This window comes from Sinohyriopsis cumingii, chromosome 7 (assembly GCF_028554795.1).
Source record: "Sinohyriopsis cumingii isolate HCF-2022 chromosome 7, ASM2855479v2, whole genome shotgun sequence".
Lineage (NCBI taxonomy): Eukaryota > Metazoa > Mollusca > Bivalvia > Unionida > Unionidae > Sinohyriopsis > Sinohyriopsis cumingii.
Genome location: NC_142967.1, coordinates 49066057 through 49086818, shown reverse-complemented (window position 1 = coordinate 49086818; position 20762 = coordinate 49066057). Strand labels below are relative to the sequence as shown.

Genomic DNA, 20762 nt, shown 5'->3' with positions numbered 1-20762 from the left:
ACCACCCCTACCCATCACCACCAACTAAAGTGAAACGTACACAACTATCGGCATCGGCCTCTATAAAATCTGCAGAAGTGGAGGAGAAAAGCGCTGAGGTTTTGCAGTCAAAATAACTATCTGCGCTTTCATGCGAGTTACAGATGTATCGATTGTAGGAAGAGACGACAGAAATACTTAAATCCGGGGAATAGTTGCCCATTTGTCCATCTCGTACATCGAAGATAATTCTGACCTCATGGGTGAAAGTCCCCCCGTTACATATATTGTAGAGAACCCAGTGGATGCATGTCCCCCAACATGTCCAAGCCGTAAGTCGGTCGTGTTGACCACACCTGCATACAGTTACGGGGATGTTATTGATAGGTCCATCAGTCCTTCAGTGTCAACAGCACTGGCGGTATCAAAGCCGTTCAAACTATTTTCCGCATGGTCGACAATCGGACCTATCATTTTAGTGGAAAACCAGCCATCAGTAATGGTACGACAAAAAGAATCGTTCTACGGATTCGGCTAACTTTGTAGAGAAGGTACCGTGATTTGTACAGAGATGACGAAACAACTTCCTATATGCCGCAGAAAATGTTTTATCCTGATACAGAAACATACCCTGACCACGATACTAGATCTGCTATCCGGGAAATACTATTAAACACGCTATTACCCTTCTGTAAGAATATTTTTGAAACTATAAAGAATCGTTTTCTTTTAGTCCGCTAGATCTTTGTTCCATTCTTATTGTGTGTGAACTTGCTTGCTGGTTTAAATTATAGAGGCGTTCGGACATAGTGCATGTGCCTCTCGTTAGTGTCTGCAACGCGGACTGATAATTATTCGTGGAGGAAGGAATTCGTGCCCCATCCCCCACGCATTAATGTGCTCAAAGAGCACTGCTAATTTAGCCCTTGGTTGTGGGACAATTTTAGTCCGTAAAGACCTGAATGGAGGGCTTTCATGAGTGGGAATGGACCCAACACGCACTCGTGTTCCAAAAGGATTTATCAGTCTGTTCTACTGAGCGAGGTGTCTACCAAGGCAGTATGTGACGCCCGTTGCGATTAGTCTCTACTATGACGCCAAAAAGGGACACCTGGGTTTAGACGGGTGGAAATTGTTCCACATCTTCGTCGTGGTACAGGAAAGCTGGGAGAGGCAAAGAATGAAAGGTACCCGTCAGCAGGCGCAAACGCACAGAGCCCTGGAAAGCCAGAACATGCTTAACCAAATCTAGTCCAGTTATTTTAATGGACGAAAAAAATACCAATAATGTGTAAGCCACCTTTGCAATTAATCAAATCAAATAAGCAAACCAATTTCAAAATGGATTCATTCAAAAGGTTGGAATTTAGTGTACAAAGTGTATATACAATTAACTAATAAATACAAATCAACTAAACCAAAATGACTAATGCATAGTTTGTATCACGCATAATAAAACTCCTAGAGTAATTTTTTTATTGCGGTAACAGATCAAATTATAAAAAATAAAATAAAGATATAATAAAATTGTAAAATAAATTTCAAGCCAAAATGAAAACCGTATATCATTACATACAGGCAATCTCATTGGTATACCGGGTCTTTTCACACCCGGGTATCGACTGGGATTTTCTTTGGACGTCGGCCTTGCATCTGGGCTGAATTATTGGGTCGGCTCCATTCCTCGGTCTCTACGGTGGTATTCTCCGGTATTTCCAGGACTAATTCCTGCCCGTATGTCCATCGAAATTAACGCAGGCCCTTCCATGCAGCTATCTTTGATCGGTCCTTCCACCAGCTACCCTGTTCTGGCCTCCAACTGAATTTCGTCAACGTGCCCCCCCCCCCCCCCCCATTTCAGGCTATCGGTTTTCCAACCGACAGAATTTATGTAAGATGCTAGCTTCTCTGTTGAGGTGGGTTGTTAAGCTGTCTTCTATCAGCTATGCATTCCACTGCATACATAAGTCCACGATCTTCCTGCTTCTAGCTTCCACCCTTTGTTTCTGTTTTACCTCTGCGAGGCCAACACCGATGTTATCCGGTTGACTTTTCTGTCCTGAATGATTGTTTGTGAAGCTTGTGTTCCATGTTGAGGATGTTTTCCTACACGTCCGTTCTTCAAGCATATAAAAAAAAATTGCTAGGAAAACAATGCAACTCATCATCATTCATCACAACTCGACCCAAGTAGACGTAATCTGGGAATTGTCACCTACACACAAACAATGTTGAAGCACCTGAAGCTGTCTGCCAAATCAACCCGAATCAAACTTGAATCATAATTTCGATCAGTACGAAGGCCTAGCAGCCCACCCAGCAGTGATACTTTACAACTGATACCACATTGCTAGGAAATTTTTGGAAATGGAGTCAAAATAATCATAGTGTAAGGTAGGGGAAATTATTTACTAAACCTTCGGGTATTGTAATCTGTGCTGCTGAAAATCCATTACGACCTTTGATTTTTTCCACTTACTTTTTCTATTATCTTTTAATCTTACTTAACACTGACATAGTAATCAAATAAGTAAACTAAATGGTATAAATTCTGATATCTGCATAAGTAAACAAGAAGTGAATAATATACACGGTGAACTAAAACTCACAACAGGTGTCAGGACTCATACTGACTCATACGTGGGCGGAATCCTTGCAAGTTAGCAAGCCTTTGTAAACCACTGCAAGATTTTCCGCCAGTGAATAGAACTCACCTACTGATTAACTTATTATCAAAACCGTACTATCCAATTAAATTACAGTAGCTTAAAACTTGTATCATTAAAACTTTATTATACATTAGAAAATTATTAAATAAACTATTTATATTTCAACATTAATTATTAAGTAACTAAACATTAAATCATAGGAAGTAGTGTATTGTCTGACATTTCTGACACATCTGACTGAAATCACACTTATTGGAAATGTCGTAAAGTATGAAAAAGATCAATATGATCCCAATCAGACACTCTGTTAGGAAAGCCAATAAGGTTTCGAACATGGGAAAAACAAATTCTTCCCCCTAAGTTACCACTACCAACTCCCCAGTAATTGTCCCGATTTATAAGGATGGTGATGTTACTAGCAGGAAAAGCACACACCCCACCACCCTATCCTCACCTATTGCATTTCGCGTCATTGTGGGAGAATTTCAATCCAACTCAACCGCCCGAGTGGTTATGGAAAGAAAATTGAATTTTGTTGTCTCTATACCGTCTCCCTTTGATGACCCAAATTTATCAATTTACGAAAACGGGACATTACAAGACAACGAGAATTTAGATGATCTCCTACAAATTGGAATTCTATATACATGAACGACCAAGGGCGCAACCCAAATACTCCTATGAATATAGACCAAGCAAGCGCATTATATAAATTTAATTGCAGTCCATCTAAGCAACCCCCAATAAAGATATTCATAGAAATTAAAGACTGTAAATTGGTAAACCTATCCCAGCCATCATTTTCAACAGAAAAGCAAATCGAGATACTGGAACAAGGTAAAGTAACGTCACCAGTCAAAGCCTATGCTGACGTGGTAATGGAAAGAAATTTGGATTTTGTAGACTATGCCGTCTCCCTCGGATGACCCATACTTATCCATTTATGGAAGTGGGAACTTACAAGACAACGAGAACTTCGAGGATACCATCCCAATGTCTCCTTCAATTTGGAATCCTATAGACATGACCGACCAAGAGCGCAACCCAAACACCCCTACGAATATAGACCAAGCAAGCACATTAGACAAACTTACCTCCAGCTCACCTAAGCAACGCCCAACCAAGACAGTCACAGAAGTTAAAGAATGTAAAGTGGTGGATCTACCCCAGCCACTATATATAACAGAAGAGCAAATCCAGATACTGGAACAAGGTAAAGTAACGCCACCAGTCAGAACCTATGCTGATGTGGTAATGGAGAGAAATTTGGATTTTGTAGTCTATGCCGTCTGCCTCGGATGACCCATACTTATCCATTTATGGAAGTGGGAACTTACAAGACACCGAGAACTTAGAGGATACCACCCCAATGTCTTCTTCAGTTTGGAATCCTATAGACATGACCGACCAAGAGCGCAACCCAAAAACCCCTACGAATACAGACCAAGCAAGCGCATTAGATAAACTTACCTCCAGCCCACCTAAGCAACGCCCAACCAAGACAGTCACATAAATTAAAGAATGTAAAGTAATGGATCTACCCCAGCCACTATCTACAACAGAAGAGCAAATCGGGATATTGGAAGAAGGTAAAATCACATCACCAATCAGAACCTACACTGACGTGGTTAACTCAAACAATACTCTACCTCCCAAGATTCCAGAGCCATCATCAACGGTTAATGTATTCCCGACAACAGACAACCGTAGAAAAAGGCCATCGGTCTAAGAGAAAAATAACCACCGAATTAAAAAGGAAGTGCTACATAACTGTCAAACACCTGGATCATCAAAAGTATTAAAATAGTACCAAGAGCAAGAGGATATCGGAATTGAAATATTCATTGTCTATTAAGTCCACCACATCGGAAAAAGACTGCACCAACAATTGCACCAACAGTAGTAAAAGCGGTTAAATATGTCGACAAGGGAAAAAGAACTATGAATGGTCAATCCAAGGACAAGTCAACAACCAAGAAAAAACAAAAAACGGAACTAAAATCCAAACAGGATAAAAAATATTCCAAGTAACTTAACAATTAATGAACCAGATACCCAGCCAAAATCCAATGGCACTCCAAATGAGAATGTCAGTATCACCAAAGGAGAAAGAAAGAAAAAGACAACCCTACAATGGCTAGCAACTCCACATACCATAATCAACAAACCAGGAAATACCACCCCAGGGAACATACTATATTTATCACGAGTAATGGTTCCCAAGTACTTAACCTTAGCACTAGAACTATTGCTACAGCCTTAACCAAAGCACATGAAGGAGAATTTAAACTAATAATACCAAAAACACGCTTCATTATAGTATGGTGTAGTACGTTACATCAAGTGGCCAAATATATGGAAATTGACCAAACTGGTCACATAAGGGCGTCAGTGACCAGGAAATTATAACACCAGATCACCCAACGACAACCAGAGCAAAAAGGAAACTCCTAACCAAATTGGAAAAGAACAAGTGAAGCCTCTGGAGGAATCTGCACCAAATTGTACATACAAAAAGTATTCAAGCTAAGCAGAAGACACCTACAAAGTTCCAATGCCGAAATTACAAAAGAACTAACACAGCAAGGAGCTAACATCAAGAGGTCATTTAGGATGAAAAACAAACAAGGACAAGAAACCTCGTCGATACTTGTGGAATTTTTATCAACACCACCCATCCTTGTTAGATTTGGAAACAACAGGCAATACTAAAAACTGGAGGATTATGTTAACAAACCCAGATTCTGTAGCAATTACAGAGCATGGGGACATCACACAAGAACATTCACTTACAAAACAAGGTGCAACACCTGTGGAGGCCAACATGGAGGCAAGTGCGCATATCAAGGAATACGGTGCGCGAACTACCGAGAACCGCATCACCCAAAATCTGATGTGTGTAATTATGCCACCAGAGAAAAAGAAATCATCCATCAAATGGAAACGGATAATATATCATATCAAAAGGCCAAATCCTCACCGAGGAAACTTAATCAAGGAAAATTAACCCAGACAATGGTAATTCATCCAACTCAACCATACTCCTTGATATGACCAAAAGATCACCAATGATCCAACACAATGCAATGGCAATGCAAATAAAAGAAAAGGAGATGATATGAAAATATACAATGGCAGTGGAAAACATGAACAATTACCATCTCCTAAGGAACCATTAATAAGCTATAGCAACGCAAACCAAAACCCAAAACAGGAACCCATACCCACTTTACCTCTGATAACTGTTGAAACACATCAAGCAATACGAATGGTAACAAGGTCAACAATAAAGATGATATTAGTTTAATAGACCATTTTCCGCTAAGCGTTATGCTTAAGTATAATTGAGAATTCATAGTGGGTATTATAAATATAACCCAGAATAATTTAACCCCAACCCAACCTACGTTTAGACTATTATCTGAATTACTTGAAAAATATCTAAGTAAATTTAACTAAACAAACTTAATCTTCACAATACTTTTTATATAATATATCTTAATATTATTGATAAACAATCAAAATCAGAAGGTGATAAGGACAAGAAGCAATCATTAGTCATATAGCAATGGAATTGCCGCGGATTAATTAAGAACAATCCTGAATTAATAGTCAAATTAAATAATAAAAAAATTAAACCAGACAGCATATGTCTGCAAGAGACACTTCTGTCTAGTGCTACTAGATTCATGCCAAAAATCCCAGGTTATACAACCAATTATTTACAAAACAGAACAAAAGGAAAAAGGGAGGGGGATTAGCCATTTATATTCATGACTCTATCCCCAATACAACATTAGGATTGACCCAAACAGAGTCTAACAACTCAGATTCGCTTGAATTTCAGTCTGTAATAATTCGTACAGAACGCTCAGATATTGAAATTTGCAATGTTTATGATCCAGGGGTTATAACTCCCACTACAATCAAGACATCAACAACTTAAAAATAAGCATATAAACTATAGCATGTGTGGAGATCTTAATGCCCATAGCGATAGATGGGAGTGGGGGTGGGGTGGTCACTGGGATAAAAGAGGGAAACTGATAGAAGAATGGGTGCTTAGTACAAATCTAGTCATTTTAAACAACGGAGCTGGACAAGAATTAATCCGGAAAACGGCTCGTTAGCAGCTATAGACCTCACAATCTCTACACCCAAATTAGCTGAAATAGCAGACTGGGAAGTGGACCAAACCAGTGCGCTAGGGAGTGACCAGTTCCCTATCCCTATCACTAGCTCAACTAGGATTGCCAAATTGAAATCAGATAAGGCAGACTGGCTCGCATTTAGGACTACACTTGAAGACGTAAAAATATGTGAACTTCAAGATATGGATATCAATAAATATAATCAGAATGTAATAGATGCGATCTCATCAACGGCTACCTTAAGCTTTCCTAAAACGGGAAGAAATAATATCCACATATAAAAAAATTCCGTACCATGGTGGAATGAGGAATGTAAACAAGTCCCTAAGGAAAAGAAAAAGGCCCTGAACAAGTTTAAACATACCAGCGTTTCCTCGTAATTTATAATATACAAAGGCAAGGAACAAGCAGCCAAACGCACTATCCGCACTGTAAAGTTGAACACCTGGCAAGAATACTGCTCGTCTCTGGACTATAGAAGCAATGCAAAACAGGTATGGACCCGAATAAAGGCAATGAAAGAAAAAGCTACTCAACCTACGCCAAATATAACCGAAGCATATTCCAAAAATGATAAAGCTAACCTGTTAGCAGAGTATTTTGCCAAGATGAGCAGTAGTAAAAACCATTCTGCTTGGTTCCAAACACACCGGAAACTTGTGGAGAAAAAATACCCCGAACTATTTACCAACTTGAGAATTGACTACAGCTCTCTAAACATAGAGTTTACAATGCATGAAAGGAGAACTGCCCTGAAAAATTAAATAAAAACAACCTCACCAGGGGAAGACAACCTAGGATACGAATTCTACAAGAACCTACCGGAAAGTATGGAGACCATAATGCTGAATCTAATCAACACTTCCTGGAAAACCTGAAAAATCCCTAACAAGTGGAAACAAACAATAGTTATTCCAATTCCAAAAGTAGGAAAAGACCCGACAGAAATAAACTTCTATAGGCCAATCTCCCTCACATACAATATACGTAAAGTGACGGAAACTATGATGAACAACAGGATTAAACATCACTTGGAATGCAACAACCTGGTTTCAAAAACTCAAAGCGGCTTTCGCAAGAAAAGGTTCACTCTAGATCAGTTATTCGGTTGGAATCGAGTGTTAAATTAGTATTTAATGCTAAAAGGAAATGCGACCGAAATCCAATAGCATTTTCCTGGATTTAGAGAAAACTTTCTATCTAGTGTGGACAAACGGCCTAATTGCGAGACTAAACCACTACGGTATCAACGGCCGTATGCACCAGTGGATATCTACCTTCCTCACCGGTCGAGAAATTAGGACAAGAATAGGGGACCAATATTCGGACAACCACATATTAGAAAATGGCACTCCACAAGGCAGTGTCCTAAGTCATACCCTCTTCAATATTATGATTAATGATGTGGAGCGCGCTGTTGACCTCAATAAAATTAATTTATGCCAATCTGCAAACGACAGCGGTATATGGAGGGCAGGGAACCCTGCCAGCAACAAAATTATAAGCGAAATCCAAATCCAACTGAAATCAGATTGGAAAGTTGGCTGATAAATGGGGTTTCAAAATCTCAAAAGAAAAATCGGTAGGAATTATATTTACACCTAGAACCAAGATCAAAATAAAGTACTCAATCCAATACATTCAAGATACACAAATTAAATTCGAAAAAGTCACCAAATTCCTAGGTATGTACTTTGATGAGCATCTCACCTGGATATATCATATCCAGGAGCTTATTAGAAGATGTAGCCTGGACTTGAACCTCCTCAAAAACATTAAAGGATTAAATTGGGGACCAGACCAGGATACCCGCTTAATCCTATACAGATTAAATAATGAGATCTAAGTTGGATTATGGGTGCCAGGTGTGTGCCTCGTCGAAGTCGTACCAAGAGGAGAACTATTACTAAGATATCGATCCATGAAGACTCACACCCAACCAAGATTTATGTATCAAAATGTAACATCCCCTTCAGATGTAAGTTAGTCCCGGATACACCAGGAGGAAAGCAGATTCACGAATTAACCAAAAAGTTTGAAATTCCAAACATACAAGCTGAACAAATCGCATACCCTGATCCCATACCATGGACATGCAACACAGTGCATATCAATTTCAGCGCAACCAGGATTGGACCTAAAAATGACATTCCTCTAGCAATAAGATCTACAATACTCTCTAACATAGAAAACTCGTATCAAGATTATATTAAGACTTACACCGATGGATAAAAACAAACAATCATATCAGAACAGCAGCCGCTATAGTAGTACCGGAGGACAATATAGAGCTTGGAGCTAGACTCCCAGATAACTGCTCTCTTTACACAGCAGATTTCTGGGCCATAATTGAAGCCATTAAATGGGTGAAATCGACAAACATGCGCAAAGCACTAATTATCATTGACTCGCTAAGTGTCTTAAAATCACTGAAATCCGGCATCTCCACCTGCCGCGACAATTTCGTCAAAGAGACCAACCTGTTACTGAGACAAATGGAAAACAAGGACACTATAATCGAATTTATGTGGGTACCACCCCATATCAACATCCCAGGAAACGAAACAGCTGACTAAGCAGCTAAAAACAAACTTGAAGAAAACAACCATGTCATACTCCAGTAAAGCTGCAAAGAATACTATGGCATAATCAGGAATAAAAATTCTAGGGAAATGTCAGCAGGAATGGGACAATAGTACAAAAGGTAGCACACTTTACCTCATACAAAAGGAAATATCCAGGAATATAAAAGCGCCGAGTCTGGCCAACAAACAAAACCAGAAATTTATCAACAGAATAAAAACTGGAAATACATTATTGTCCAGCAGTTTCGGAAAATACATCTATATTAACAATGTTAGAGGCGTGAATTGTTCGCATTGTGCCACCCCAGAAGATTTACACCATGTATTTAATGAGTGCAACAAATATGCACAAGTGGACGTCGTTAAGACAAATCAAAAACACATAGGAACCTCAACACCTCCCCGGAATTCCTGTCGTCCAGTAACCCTAACATCAACTCTTCATATAATAATATCCTATTTTTCCTGAAAGAAATTGGCAAACAAGGAAACATTTAACCCTTTATGATCATCCCCTCACTCCACTCCACTTAGAACCATAAACTATAAAATGATACAATAAAATCCCTATGAAAATAAAGTAGAACTTATCACAAACAAAACAATATATATTTAAAAAAAAATTAAACTTTTTAAAGAAATGTATAATCATTTTATAAAAATTATTATTCTTTTCCTTCTTTTTTCACAATATCCAACAGCACACATACAATCTTTAAAAATTCAGCAAGACTATTTACTCTGGAAATTGGGATCAAAATTAACTGTGGATGTCAGAAAAAGCTCCCTTCCTATTTATATCCCTACCTTCCTGCCCTCAACCAGACATTCAGTCATACTATGCTAGCACGTATTAAACCTACTACCCTGATGAACGTGCCATCATGGTACTGGGGTAGCGCTATAAGTGGGATGTAATTCCCCAAGAAGCGAAGCAATTGATACAGACTAAAAACGATAAGCTTGGGTCCTCCTGTTCCCGCTCGTCGTTTTTCCCGTGGGATTACATTATCCCGGAATCAGACACAACTAAGTAGCACACTTTGTGTGCATTAAAGCGCTGAGGGATGAGGCTCTTTTTCCGCCCCCCTCGAACAATTAATTAATCTTGCGGAATTTAAATCATCGCGCATGCACTATGTGCGCAAGCGATGCTAATCAAATATCATCATCATCAACAATGCAACTAAACTCGTACATCGACCATCAAGTATGCCATATGAGGTGGTCCTAAGCACAAACCATCAGGCCCCGCTGCACAAGGTGGCAAAGACTGGCTTACTCATAACAAATCAAAAATAGGACCAGCTAAGCTGACCCAAAAAGTAAGGATATAAGTTGGTCCTAAGCCCAGACCATCAGTGCCTCGCCCCACAGAGTGCAATATTTGGGACACTAAAAGGAATATAACTGTATGTCCTGTTAATCTGAACACACAATTAGTAAGAATATAAGGTAGTCAAATTCCCAGATCACCAGAGCCAACCACATGATGTGGTATCTGATTATTAACAAACCCCAGAAACATATAAGAAAGCAAGTGTACCATCAGCTACGCATGACCAAACTACATCCCCTCCAAAAGTTCGACAGTATACGATGGTCATAGACACAAACCACTAGGTGGCACTGATTGAAGTAATTTATATGTACACTACAATTCAACGTAAAGATGCAAATGTTTACAAAAAGAGAAGATACGATTTCATCATACACATGACCCGTCACTCGATGTTACTCTTTCTAAAAGCTATACCTGACTAACCCAACCGCCAAAAGCACAGATTGTATATATTCACAATTCAGGTGCAGGATGGCAACGTTTGGAAGTCTAACCATGGAACAACAGGAGACATCCGGTAGCATCGGGGCTCGACCCTATCGGTCCCTTTCCCTCCATTTCCTATTCAGGACTTGCAAATTAAAAAGTATGTGATGCATACATTGAAGTGGTGATGGCCACTGAAAAGTTACCCATCGACGAGAAATTAAGCAGTATGCAGTGCGGATATTAACCAGTCGCCGGATAGCCGCACGCGATATTAATCAAAGATAGACAGTCGTGCATTAGAATTGAAATCGAAAGGCAGCGTACTAAATCCCACCCTGTCCAGTATAATGATAAGCGCCCTGGATTGATCAATCGACCCACCAATGTGGACCTAGGTGCCCATAGAATACCATCCTTGGAATGGCGTTCTATGAACAGTTAAGATGATGTAAATAGATTACACAGGTAGTAAGACATTGTGGGCACGATTGAACCACTTGAAGAACCTCAAGGGCATTGATGTGGGGGTGGGGGAGCAGCTCAGTCCACACTACTTACACAATACAGGACCCTCATTCATCCAAAATTGACTATGCAAACCTTAATGTACACGAGAAAATTAGACCGGATCCAGCACAAAACTCGTATTACCTTCACCGGTATGCTCGGTAACACGTTCAAGGAAGAATGTAGAATCTTAACCGGGGAACTTCCTATCAATCTAAGAGAGGAACTGTTCTTGAAGTATGCGAATATGCTATCAATACAAGTCGTACCCAGCAAGATTCATTATACAGAGATGAAAAACTGTGCATAACGGTGCCAGGAGGTAAAAAAACAAACAAATCCATGCCTAATATACAGGCGGAGATTATAAACTACTCTGATCTCGCCCCATGGAACTACAGAATACCAAAAATAACCTAAATGCACTCACATATGGAAATAAACAAGAGCATCCTATAAAATTAGGGACTAAACTCCTCTGTGATATAGAATGTAGGTATGAGGGGTGTTATGTATATTTAATTTGTATTGTTTTTTATTTTTCTTAATGATTAATATATTATGTACATCTCTAGTCAAATATCAAGTTAATGGTGTATCTGACCAGTGATATTTAATTGGTAAATAACATAGTAAATAGCTAATATTTCTCGAAGTTTGTAAAATTATAGATTAAATATTCAGATCAGTATCAATGGTAAACATGTTTACTTGAATCTGAATCTAAAATATTACGTTTTTCACTTTGAAATTCCTACACTTGTTGACAAGTTTGAATATTGTATAGAGGAGACTTGCCTACATCCTAGCTCTGCTATTATGTCTTAGCTTTTTTATAAAAATTTTCTTTTACTTGAAAATGAATTATTCGTTCTTGCCTTAACAGCTGAAGTAAATCAGTATTATTGTTGTTTTCGGCTTTTAATTTGAGAGGATTTATTCATTAAAATTATTTTTCACTGGAACTACAAAATGATCAATAATATTCTTGGAAAGAAACATTACTTTGGAATTTTTTGAGTTCAGACAGGGACATTTCGGAATATGTTATTGCGATACGTCAAAAGACTTAGCACATCTCCACATTCCAGATTATTGTCACATTAGCACGTTCAAGACTACAGGCACACCAACATATTCAGTACTGGAATATATTTGGAATACCACTATAATTGAATTGGAACTTCATACATTTCGACTTGCGGTTGAACTTTTTGGACTATTTCTGATTTAATTCTCAATATTGTAATTTCGTTTAAACATTTTAACCTTGTGTTCCTGGGAAACAAATTATTTGTTGCAATTTACAAAATTTGTTGGTTTTCACTCATTCCTTTTACTTAGTTTAAGACCATAGACGTACCTGGGGTACATCCAGATTTACACAGATTTATATAAATCCCCTGACCAAGGACACGTTTCAGCAGCAGCTGTGATCATAGAGAAAACACTGGGGGCGAAGCTACCAGGTAATATGTGAATTCTGGGCTACAATCCAAGCGATACAATTGATGCCAACTAACCAGACCCCCCAGAGCAGTCATAATTAGCGTCTCACTCAGTGTGCCGGAACTCTGGAATCAGATGAATCTACCAGCAGTGAAAACGTGATTCCAGAAGATTATACGAGGCTTGAAAATCTGCATCAACATATTGTAGAATTCATGTGGGATCTCTCCCATATTAACATGCCTGGAGATGAAAGGACAGACAAAGAAGAAAAAGCACGCTAATTGAACCAGAAATACTCAAACTGGAATGACAACCTCCAGGAGATCTACAGTATGATTGGGCAGAAAATCTATTTTAAAAAATGGCGGAGGATGGAACAACAAGCAAAAAGCGTGGAAAACTTCACAGATCTGCAAAAGCAAGATTGTATAAATATTATAGCCCCAAGCCTGGCAAACTGTTTTGATACCAATGTTAAATATAGAATAAAAAACGGGCAAACCATTACTGTCTAGGGGCTTTGGACAGTTTGTTTTGCCACGAATAAAAGAAGAAGGAATTAACTGCTCTCACTCTTCAGAAAAATTCAGCCATGTATTTAACCATTGCCCGTTTGGCTCTGTATTACCATATCATATTAAACATATGCTTTCCCGTTTAACTCTCAAGTCTTGTTAATACCCGTAATATTATATATATATATATATATATATATATATATATATATATATATATATATATATATATATATATATATATATATATATATATAAGTGTGCCAAGAAATTGTTTGCATTTGCAACATGAGCAATATGGAGAATATTAGTATTCCTCTATTTTACGTTCATGTACTATGGCTGAAATGTCTTTGGATATTGTACTTATGGTAATTGTACATGATATAAGCACACAGCTAACTAAAATGTCTTCTCTCTTGTGCTCAAAAGATCATCCTGAATTACTGCAAAAGTAGACTATCTTCAGCAATTTGTAAAGTCGGGAATAGGAAAATTGCCAGCCTAGACAATACTATCTTCAGAATTTGCAATGAATGAGTTACCATATATAAATATAAAACCATATAAATATGATGTAAAACGTAAAGCTATCGGCTCTTTGCAATTTACCTCTTAAGTCCAGGAAGTGAAAATGACCAAGCCGAGGTAGCAGTTTTTGAAAGATGCACATCTGAAGTAAGGCCAAGCTGTATACTCTATAACCCAAATTACACCCATCAACCATACACCAAAATAAAGGGAATTAAAAGTTCTTTGAACAATATCTAAGATTTGCAAGGTCTTGTTTAAACAGCTAGTATAATCAAAGAAGAAAACCCAGGAAATTCTTTTTCCTTAAAAATGTAACCCTATACAAAATATGCGAAACTGTAGAGCACCACCCATAACCAAATATGAAAACTTTGGCAAAGAGTTTCTTTTCTGCATATGATCATACATAATGTTCGGAATAAAATGGTACATGAACATTGATGTTATGCATGAAAACAGCTAACTATGCTTATTTTGCTCTCGCTTACACAGTATGTCTTGAGGCACATGTAACGACTTTAGTTATATAGAGAATCTGAGAAGTCATGGAGCACTGGAGTGAAGTCGACTTAAATTTAAATTTGTTGCATTTAAGTGACAGAAATGTATGGCAAATATGTTTCTTTTCATTCATTTGTAATTAATTTAAGAAATAAAGGATGACAAAGCAAAATCTTTTTCTTCCATATTCTAGTGTTAGAACAATTAGCAAACATATTAATATTTGACCTCCATGAACCTGATCTGTTCCACCCCTTTCCAAAATGTAAAATGAAATGGTTACAGGAATAATTGTGACAAGTTTAATAACACTGGTTGCCATGTTGGCAATATGTAATGTGAATTTTTTTTAAAAACTCATATTTCGGAAGTGGGGGCTGGGCATGTGTGGGACTTTGACACCAATAAATACTGTTCTGCGGGGTGAAATAGAGGTGAATTATTCAAAAGGACTGTTTTTAAGCTTGCGACTTAAATGATTCAGCCATGCAACCAAAATTAGATTAATTCACGATTATAATAGCTATATGTTCGTATTGGGGTCCCTCTACATATATTATGAACTTCGAGAGCGTGGCAGTTGTAAGATGATGTTGTTTTTTTGTAACATGCAAACTAAAATGACTGCTCCCGTGTGCTCAAAATATCATTCTGAATTAGTGTTAAAACATACTATTTTTGCAGTTATTATATAGGGAAAAGTAATTTTGCCAGACTAGACAATATCAGCTTTCGAAAGTGCAATGATTAAATTAACATAGATACGAAATGTAAAAAAAAAAAGTTGTCGGTTCTTTTTTAACAATTTACCGCTGAGTCCAGGAAGCAGTTTTTGAAAGACGCACATCTGAAGTAAGGCCAAGCTGTATACTATATAACCCATATTACAAATTATCAATTATACACCAAAATAAATGGAATTAAAATTCTTTGAACAATACCTAAGATGTACAAAGCCACTTTTTAAATAACCAATATAACAAGTGAGGAAAGTCGGATACATTCTTTTTCTTTACAAATTTAACCCTATGCAAATTACAAAACTGTAGAGCGCCACCAATAAAGCAAATTTTAACCACAATCCGTTGTTAGCTAAGACATTTATTCGTCTTTTATAACAATATAACCAAAATGGAATAAATCTTCTTGGAATAAATTCATTATGAATTCCTTATTCCAAAAGCTAATACAATAGTCTCGTCACCACTGCGAGAACAAGATATGAACCATATACAAAGCTAAATAACAGACGTACTGGGTCAGACAGCCGTCAGGATACTAAAACTTTAAATGTCTGGTTATTGATGTGTCTCTTTTTAAACACACAATCTGGTTGGTTCGACAGAACCGATTTAAGTTCTTTAGCCTTACATGTTTTTATTTTATTTTGTTCAAGCGGCTGTCCATTAAATGCACATCTTCCTGTCTCACTTCTTTTGTTGCTTCACATTAAAAAATATGTGCTGTTCACGCCCTAGTTATTTAAATTTCTGATAGTATCAATGATCTTTCAGAGTTTGTTACTTTTATATAGAAAATAAAACTGATAACTATTCTGTTGATAACAAGCAGGTTCATATCAGCATTAACAGTTTATTCGCGTTGGTTTTAAAATTGTGCTTACATGTGGCAATATTCCTATAAGCTGAGCATTGCTCCATTTGTTGTTGTTTCATTATGCCCGGTATTATACATGATAATTTCTTCCGTTTGGCGCTTAGTTTTGTATGTCCGTTGATTTGCCGATCAGTGTTGTGAATTCTCTCTTTTTGCACTTTTTGTACTAGGTAAGCGGTTCTTAAGTAGAATCGCTCGTGACTCAGATGTATATATGAAACAACATACACAACAGAGAATTTACACCACATAGAATTTGATATATCTTCACTGCCTGGATGGCTTTGACAAAATTTGGGCTTGAATCTAACGCCTTTCTATTTAACAGTTGTCCAAGAAAATGTCGCTGCTTTCAGCCACTGTATTACTTGGTCGAGTTATGTCCCTTGATGTTGTAACTGTTACTGGCATACCGAATTTGCTCTCTCTCTCTCTCTCTCTCACACACACACACACACACACACACAACTCACTAGTTCTCATGTTTATTTACAGATACCAATTCCGGGAAAAACTAGTGAAGGAATGTACACTGAGACACGAGTCTTGTGATGAGAATAATATATTGCCGGTACAAAGCTTCCAAATGCTTTGGATTTGTGTTTTCTGTCTTTCTTCTTGCGGTTATCTCGTTACACAATTTTCAATGCAAAGATTCAACATGCGAGGAGAGGAAACACTCATTGGACAGTTCCTCAAGAGATGTTGATATGCCAATGCAAACAAATAATTTTAAAGTCAATCAGACTATTCCTTTTAAATTTATCAAAGGCAGTCGGGGAAGATATGTGCGGGAAGTGAATTGCAAAGCAATTATCAATGGAGAACACTCAGAAATATTAAATGCAGAAAAACTGTCGCCATCGCACCGCCCTATTGTGCCTGATGATAATTTTTCCGTGATTGCCTCTAACTGTGATGCTTTTAAACAGATGAGAGGATACTTAGATTATCACGTAACTAAAGAGGAGAAAGAATTTCCTATATCTTTCAGCATTCTTATGTACAAAGAGGTAGAGCAAGCCGAAAGACTTCTTCGAGCTATATACAGACCTCAAAATTTATACTGCGTTCACGTTGACCTTCAGGCAGAGCCCGTGGTACATTCTGGGATTGATGCAATAGCTAGCTGCTTCGACAACGTTTTTGTAGTCTCCAAGAAAGAGAACGTTGTGTACGCGGGATTCACGAGACTTCAGGCTGATTTAAACTGTATGAAAGATTTGCTTGAAAAGGGAAAATTGTGGAAATATTTCATAAACCTACCTAGTCAGCAGTTCCCCTTAAAAACAAACGCTGAGTTGGTCAAGATATTAAACATTCTTAATGGTACTAACGATATCGAAGGTATTACGGGTCCACGAATGTTAGATATTAGATTTAAGTATCACTACAAATATATTTCTGGAACCAATCTGAAACCTAAAATTGTTAGTACGCGGAAACTAAAACCTTCACCACCATTCAATATTTCAATCGTGAAGGGCAGTGCATACGGCGTTTTTAGCAGGAAGTTTGTAGAATTTATTCTTACTGACAGGAAGGCTAGAGCCTTTCTTGACTGGACAAGAGATATATACAGCCCAGACGAGTATTATTGGGCAACTTTAAACTACAATACTCAACTTGGTGCCCCAGGTGGCTACTCAGGTAAGAGTCACACTCCAGTTTTTAACAAGCGTAATATATTTTGTAATGTAAAGGGAATCTTGATGTTGATTACACATATAACTAACTAGGTAAACAAAGCGTGAAATTGTTAATATTTTACTGTCCATACTTTTGAAATTCATTTGTAAATGTCCCGGTACGCTGAAAAGTTGCAGAAGTCATTTAGCACTTGAATTATTATATATTTAATTTATTTCTTAAGTTTATTCCTTCATTATATTCACAGGCCACCCAGATGGGAAGAAATTCCTAGCTGTGTACGCGGACTGGGGTAAGGAATGTTATGGGAAATATGTCAGGTCCATCTGCATCTTTGGCCTCCGAGATCTGAAAAGACTAATGAAGAGAAAAGAACTATTTGCCAACAAATTTTACCTTGCTTACCAACCGTATGCATATGACTGTATTGAGGAATGGCTGTACAACAAATCTATGAATACTGACACATATTTGGACTTGAACTTTTACACAAAATGGTCGCGCGACAAAAGGTCTCCATAATACATAATATTGAATTTATAAACAAATCTATGAAATAGGAAATATTAATTGGTATAAACTTAAACAAGAGCTAAAAGAGGACAAATTTTCTTCAAAATCCACGCAATGAGATAAGTGGTACTTGAATAGAGGAAATGGTAGCTAAGTGCCTCTCCCAAGGCCTTCAATAAAGTTACCGAACAGCGTTGGCCTGGGCGAGTATTGAACACGCGATCCTTGCATTACGAGTTTAACGCTCTACTGACTGAGCTACCTTGACTGAAACCCATATGCCGTACAGGTTAATGTTTAGAACGTGTCTACTACTTGTAAGTGCAGTATTATTTATCAGATTGCCAGAATTGCACTTCTTTTTAACAAGGATTTTTGAAATGTTTAACAAATCGTCAAGGAATGGCAAAATTTGTAATTTATGTGCAATGTCGACGCACAAGTGATTAAATACGCAAGGAATATTCAAATTTAGTGACGTCATCAAAATGCACCCATTAACACATTAACCCTGGTAAAATAAATTTTAAAAAACTGCGTATTATTATATGCTCATTTTTTTCCCCGTTAACTTTACATTGTCAGAATCGTTCAGTATTTATAGGTTACTGCATTTGTATCGGAAAATATGAACGAGTTTTGGGATGGAATACTGCACGAACTTGTGAGTGCAGTATATCCTTCCGACAAAACGAGTTCATATTTTCCCATACAAATGCAGTAACATTTTTATTATATGCTAATTTTTTTATATTCTACCTAAGGTTTAATTATATAAACAAAATACACTGCAAGAAACAACGTAAATGAATGAATGCTGTATTCCAAACCAAATACACAAGCGCAGATTTGTCATTACACAATGACATCATTATTAATGCGCACACAACTCCGCCCAGATAAATTTGAACTTAGTCGCGCGCTCGACATAACTTTCGAAAGAAAATGGCGTGTCTAGTTAAAATTGAAATTTGCAGTCATATTGTGAATGAATGCGCATTGCAACAACTTTTCCATTTGATCTGGAATGAATATATTTTGGTATTTTGTTTCGATTCGACGAAAGTTTGTGATTTTGGACTGGATTCATCTGTGCAAATTATACCTGAAATACATCGGATTGAAGTGGCGCGGGAGAAACGTGTTTACGTCTGCAAATATGTTTCTGTTTCTGTCACTGAATGTTTGAAATCGTAACGTGGGAAAAATATGTTATTTGCAAGGACCTAATCTTCCGTCATAATCAGTCTTGTGACTTCATTAGTGTTTGTCCGTGTCCCCTTCCAGCTCATCCTCCGGAAACCCTCTTTTAGGATCATCCAGCTAATCAGTGTCATTTTTTTTATATAAAAAACACTTTTCAACCACATATACCGACTAATTGTCACAACTATATGTATGATAAATTGCCGTCAGTTACGGCATTCATTCTAGTCGCGTGGTATTTTCCAACTGCAAAAACTTATTTCGCGCAACACGCGATCTTGGAGTTGAACTGCCATTACACAGTCAGCACTGCCTATGTCTTGTCAAGTGAATACACATATATAAAAAATATAAAAAACAGGTAAGTGTTCTTACAAAGTTTCGTCAAAATCTTCCCACGTGATTTTGTAACGGACATGCGTTCCATGCATTGCTAATGATGCAGCCTATAGGTCATATGGAAATCGGAAAGGGGACCACAAATCATTATCGTGGACTTTGAAGTGCATTTATGACGACATGAGATATCGACGATCCTGGAGAGGTATTACATTATGCGGAACACTGACGCGTTTTTACCTTGTATGAAACCATCGCTCTGAGCGACTTCTGATGTCTGTGCGATGATAAGAGATGGTAGGAGCTAGTATAATTGTTTTCGGCAGGATTACACAATATCCCCCCTCTCTCTCTCTTTCTCATCGTTCCTTTCCTCTTCTTCTCCTTTTCTCCCCTCAGTACCTCTCACTTCTCTATTTATCTCACCCATCATCACTCTTCCGTCTTCCATCCATGTTTCTTATCTCTCCTTATCTTTACGAAGCAAACAAAAAAGGTATCAATCAGTATATTTATCTCTCTTTCTCTCCACCCTTCTCGGTTTCCTCACATCCTCCCATTTCAGAAACGTTGCGTATGCGCAACTCAAAAACCTGGCAACATCATGTATAAACAGGTTTGTTCTCAGTTTGAATATACTCGAGATCTCTGGCATTAGATAGATATGGGTCATGTTCTACTGACCTTTCGATTCACTAGTCAAATTACAGCTTTCACGTTTATGAAAGTGGAAAGCTTCATTCGATATATTTAGTTTCTAAAGAAAACTCTCC

General features: G+C 37.7%; 1 protein-coding gene across 1 annotated transcript in view; it reads left to right on the top strand.

Moving 5' to 3' along the window:
* LOC149795179 (beta-1,3-galactosyl-O-glycosyl-glycoprotein beta-1,6-N-acetylglucosaminyltransferase-like) overlaps positions 1–18981 on the top strand; it is a 36322-nt gene extending 17341 nt beyond the window's left edge. The window contains exons 2-3 of the mRNA XM_089964049.1: positions 16777–17931; positions 18179–18981. Of these exons, the coding sequence (XP_089820175.1) occupies positions 16833–17931; positions 18179–18453 (1374 nt within the window). The 5' untranslated portion in view covers positions 16777–16832 and the 3' untranslated portion in view covers positions 18454–18981. The remainder of the gene's footprint in view (positions 1–16776; positions 17932–18178) is intronic.
* The last annotated feature ends 1781 nt before the right edge of the window (positions 18982–20762 follow it).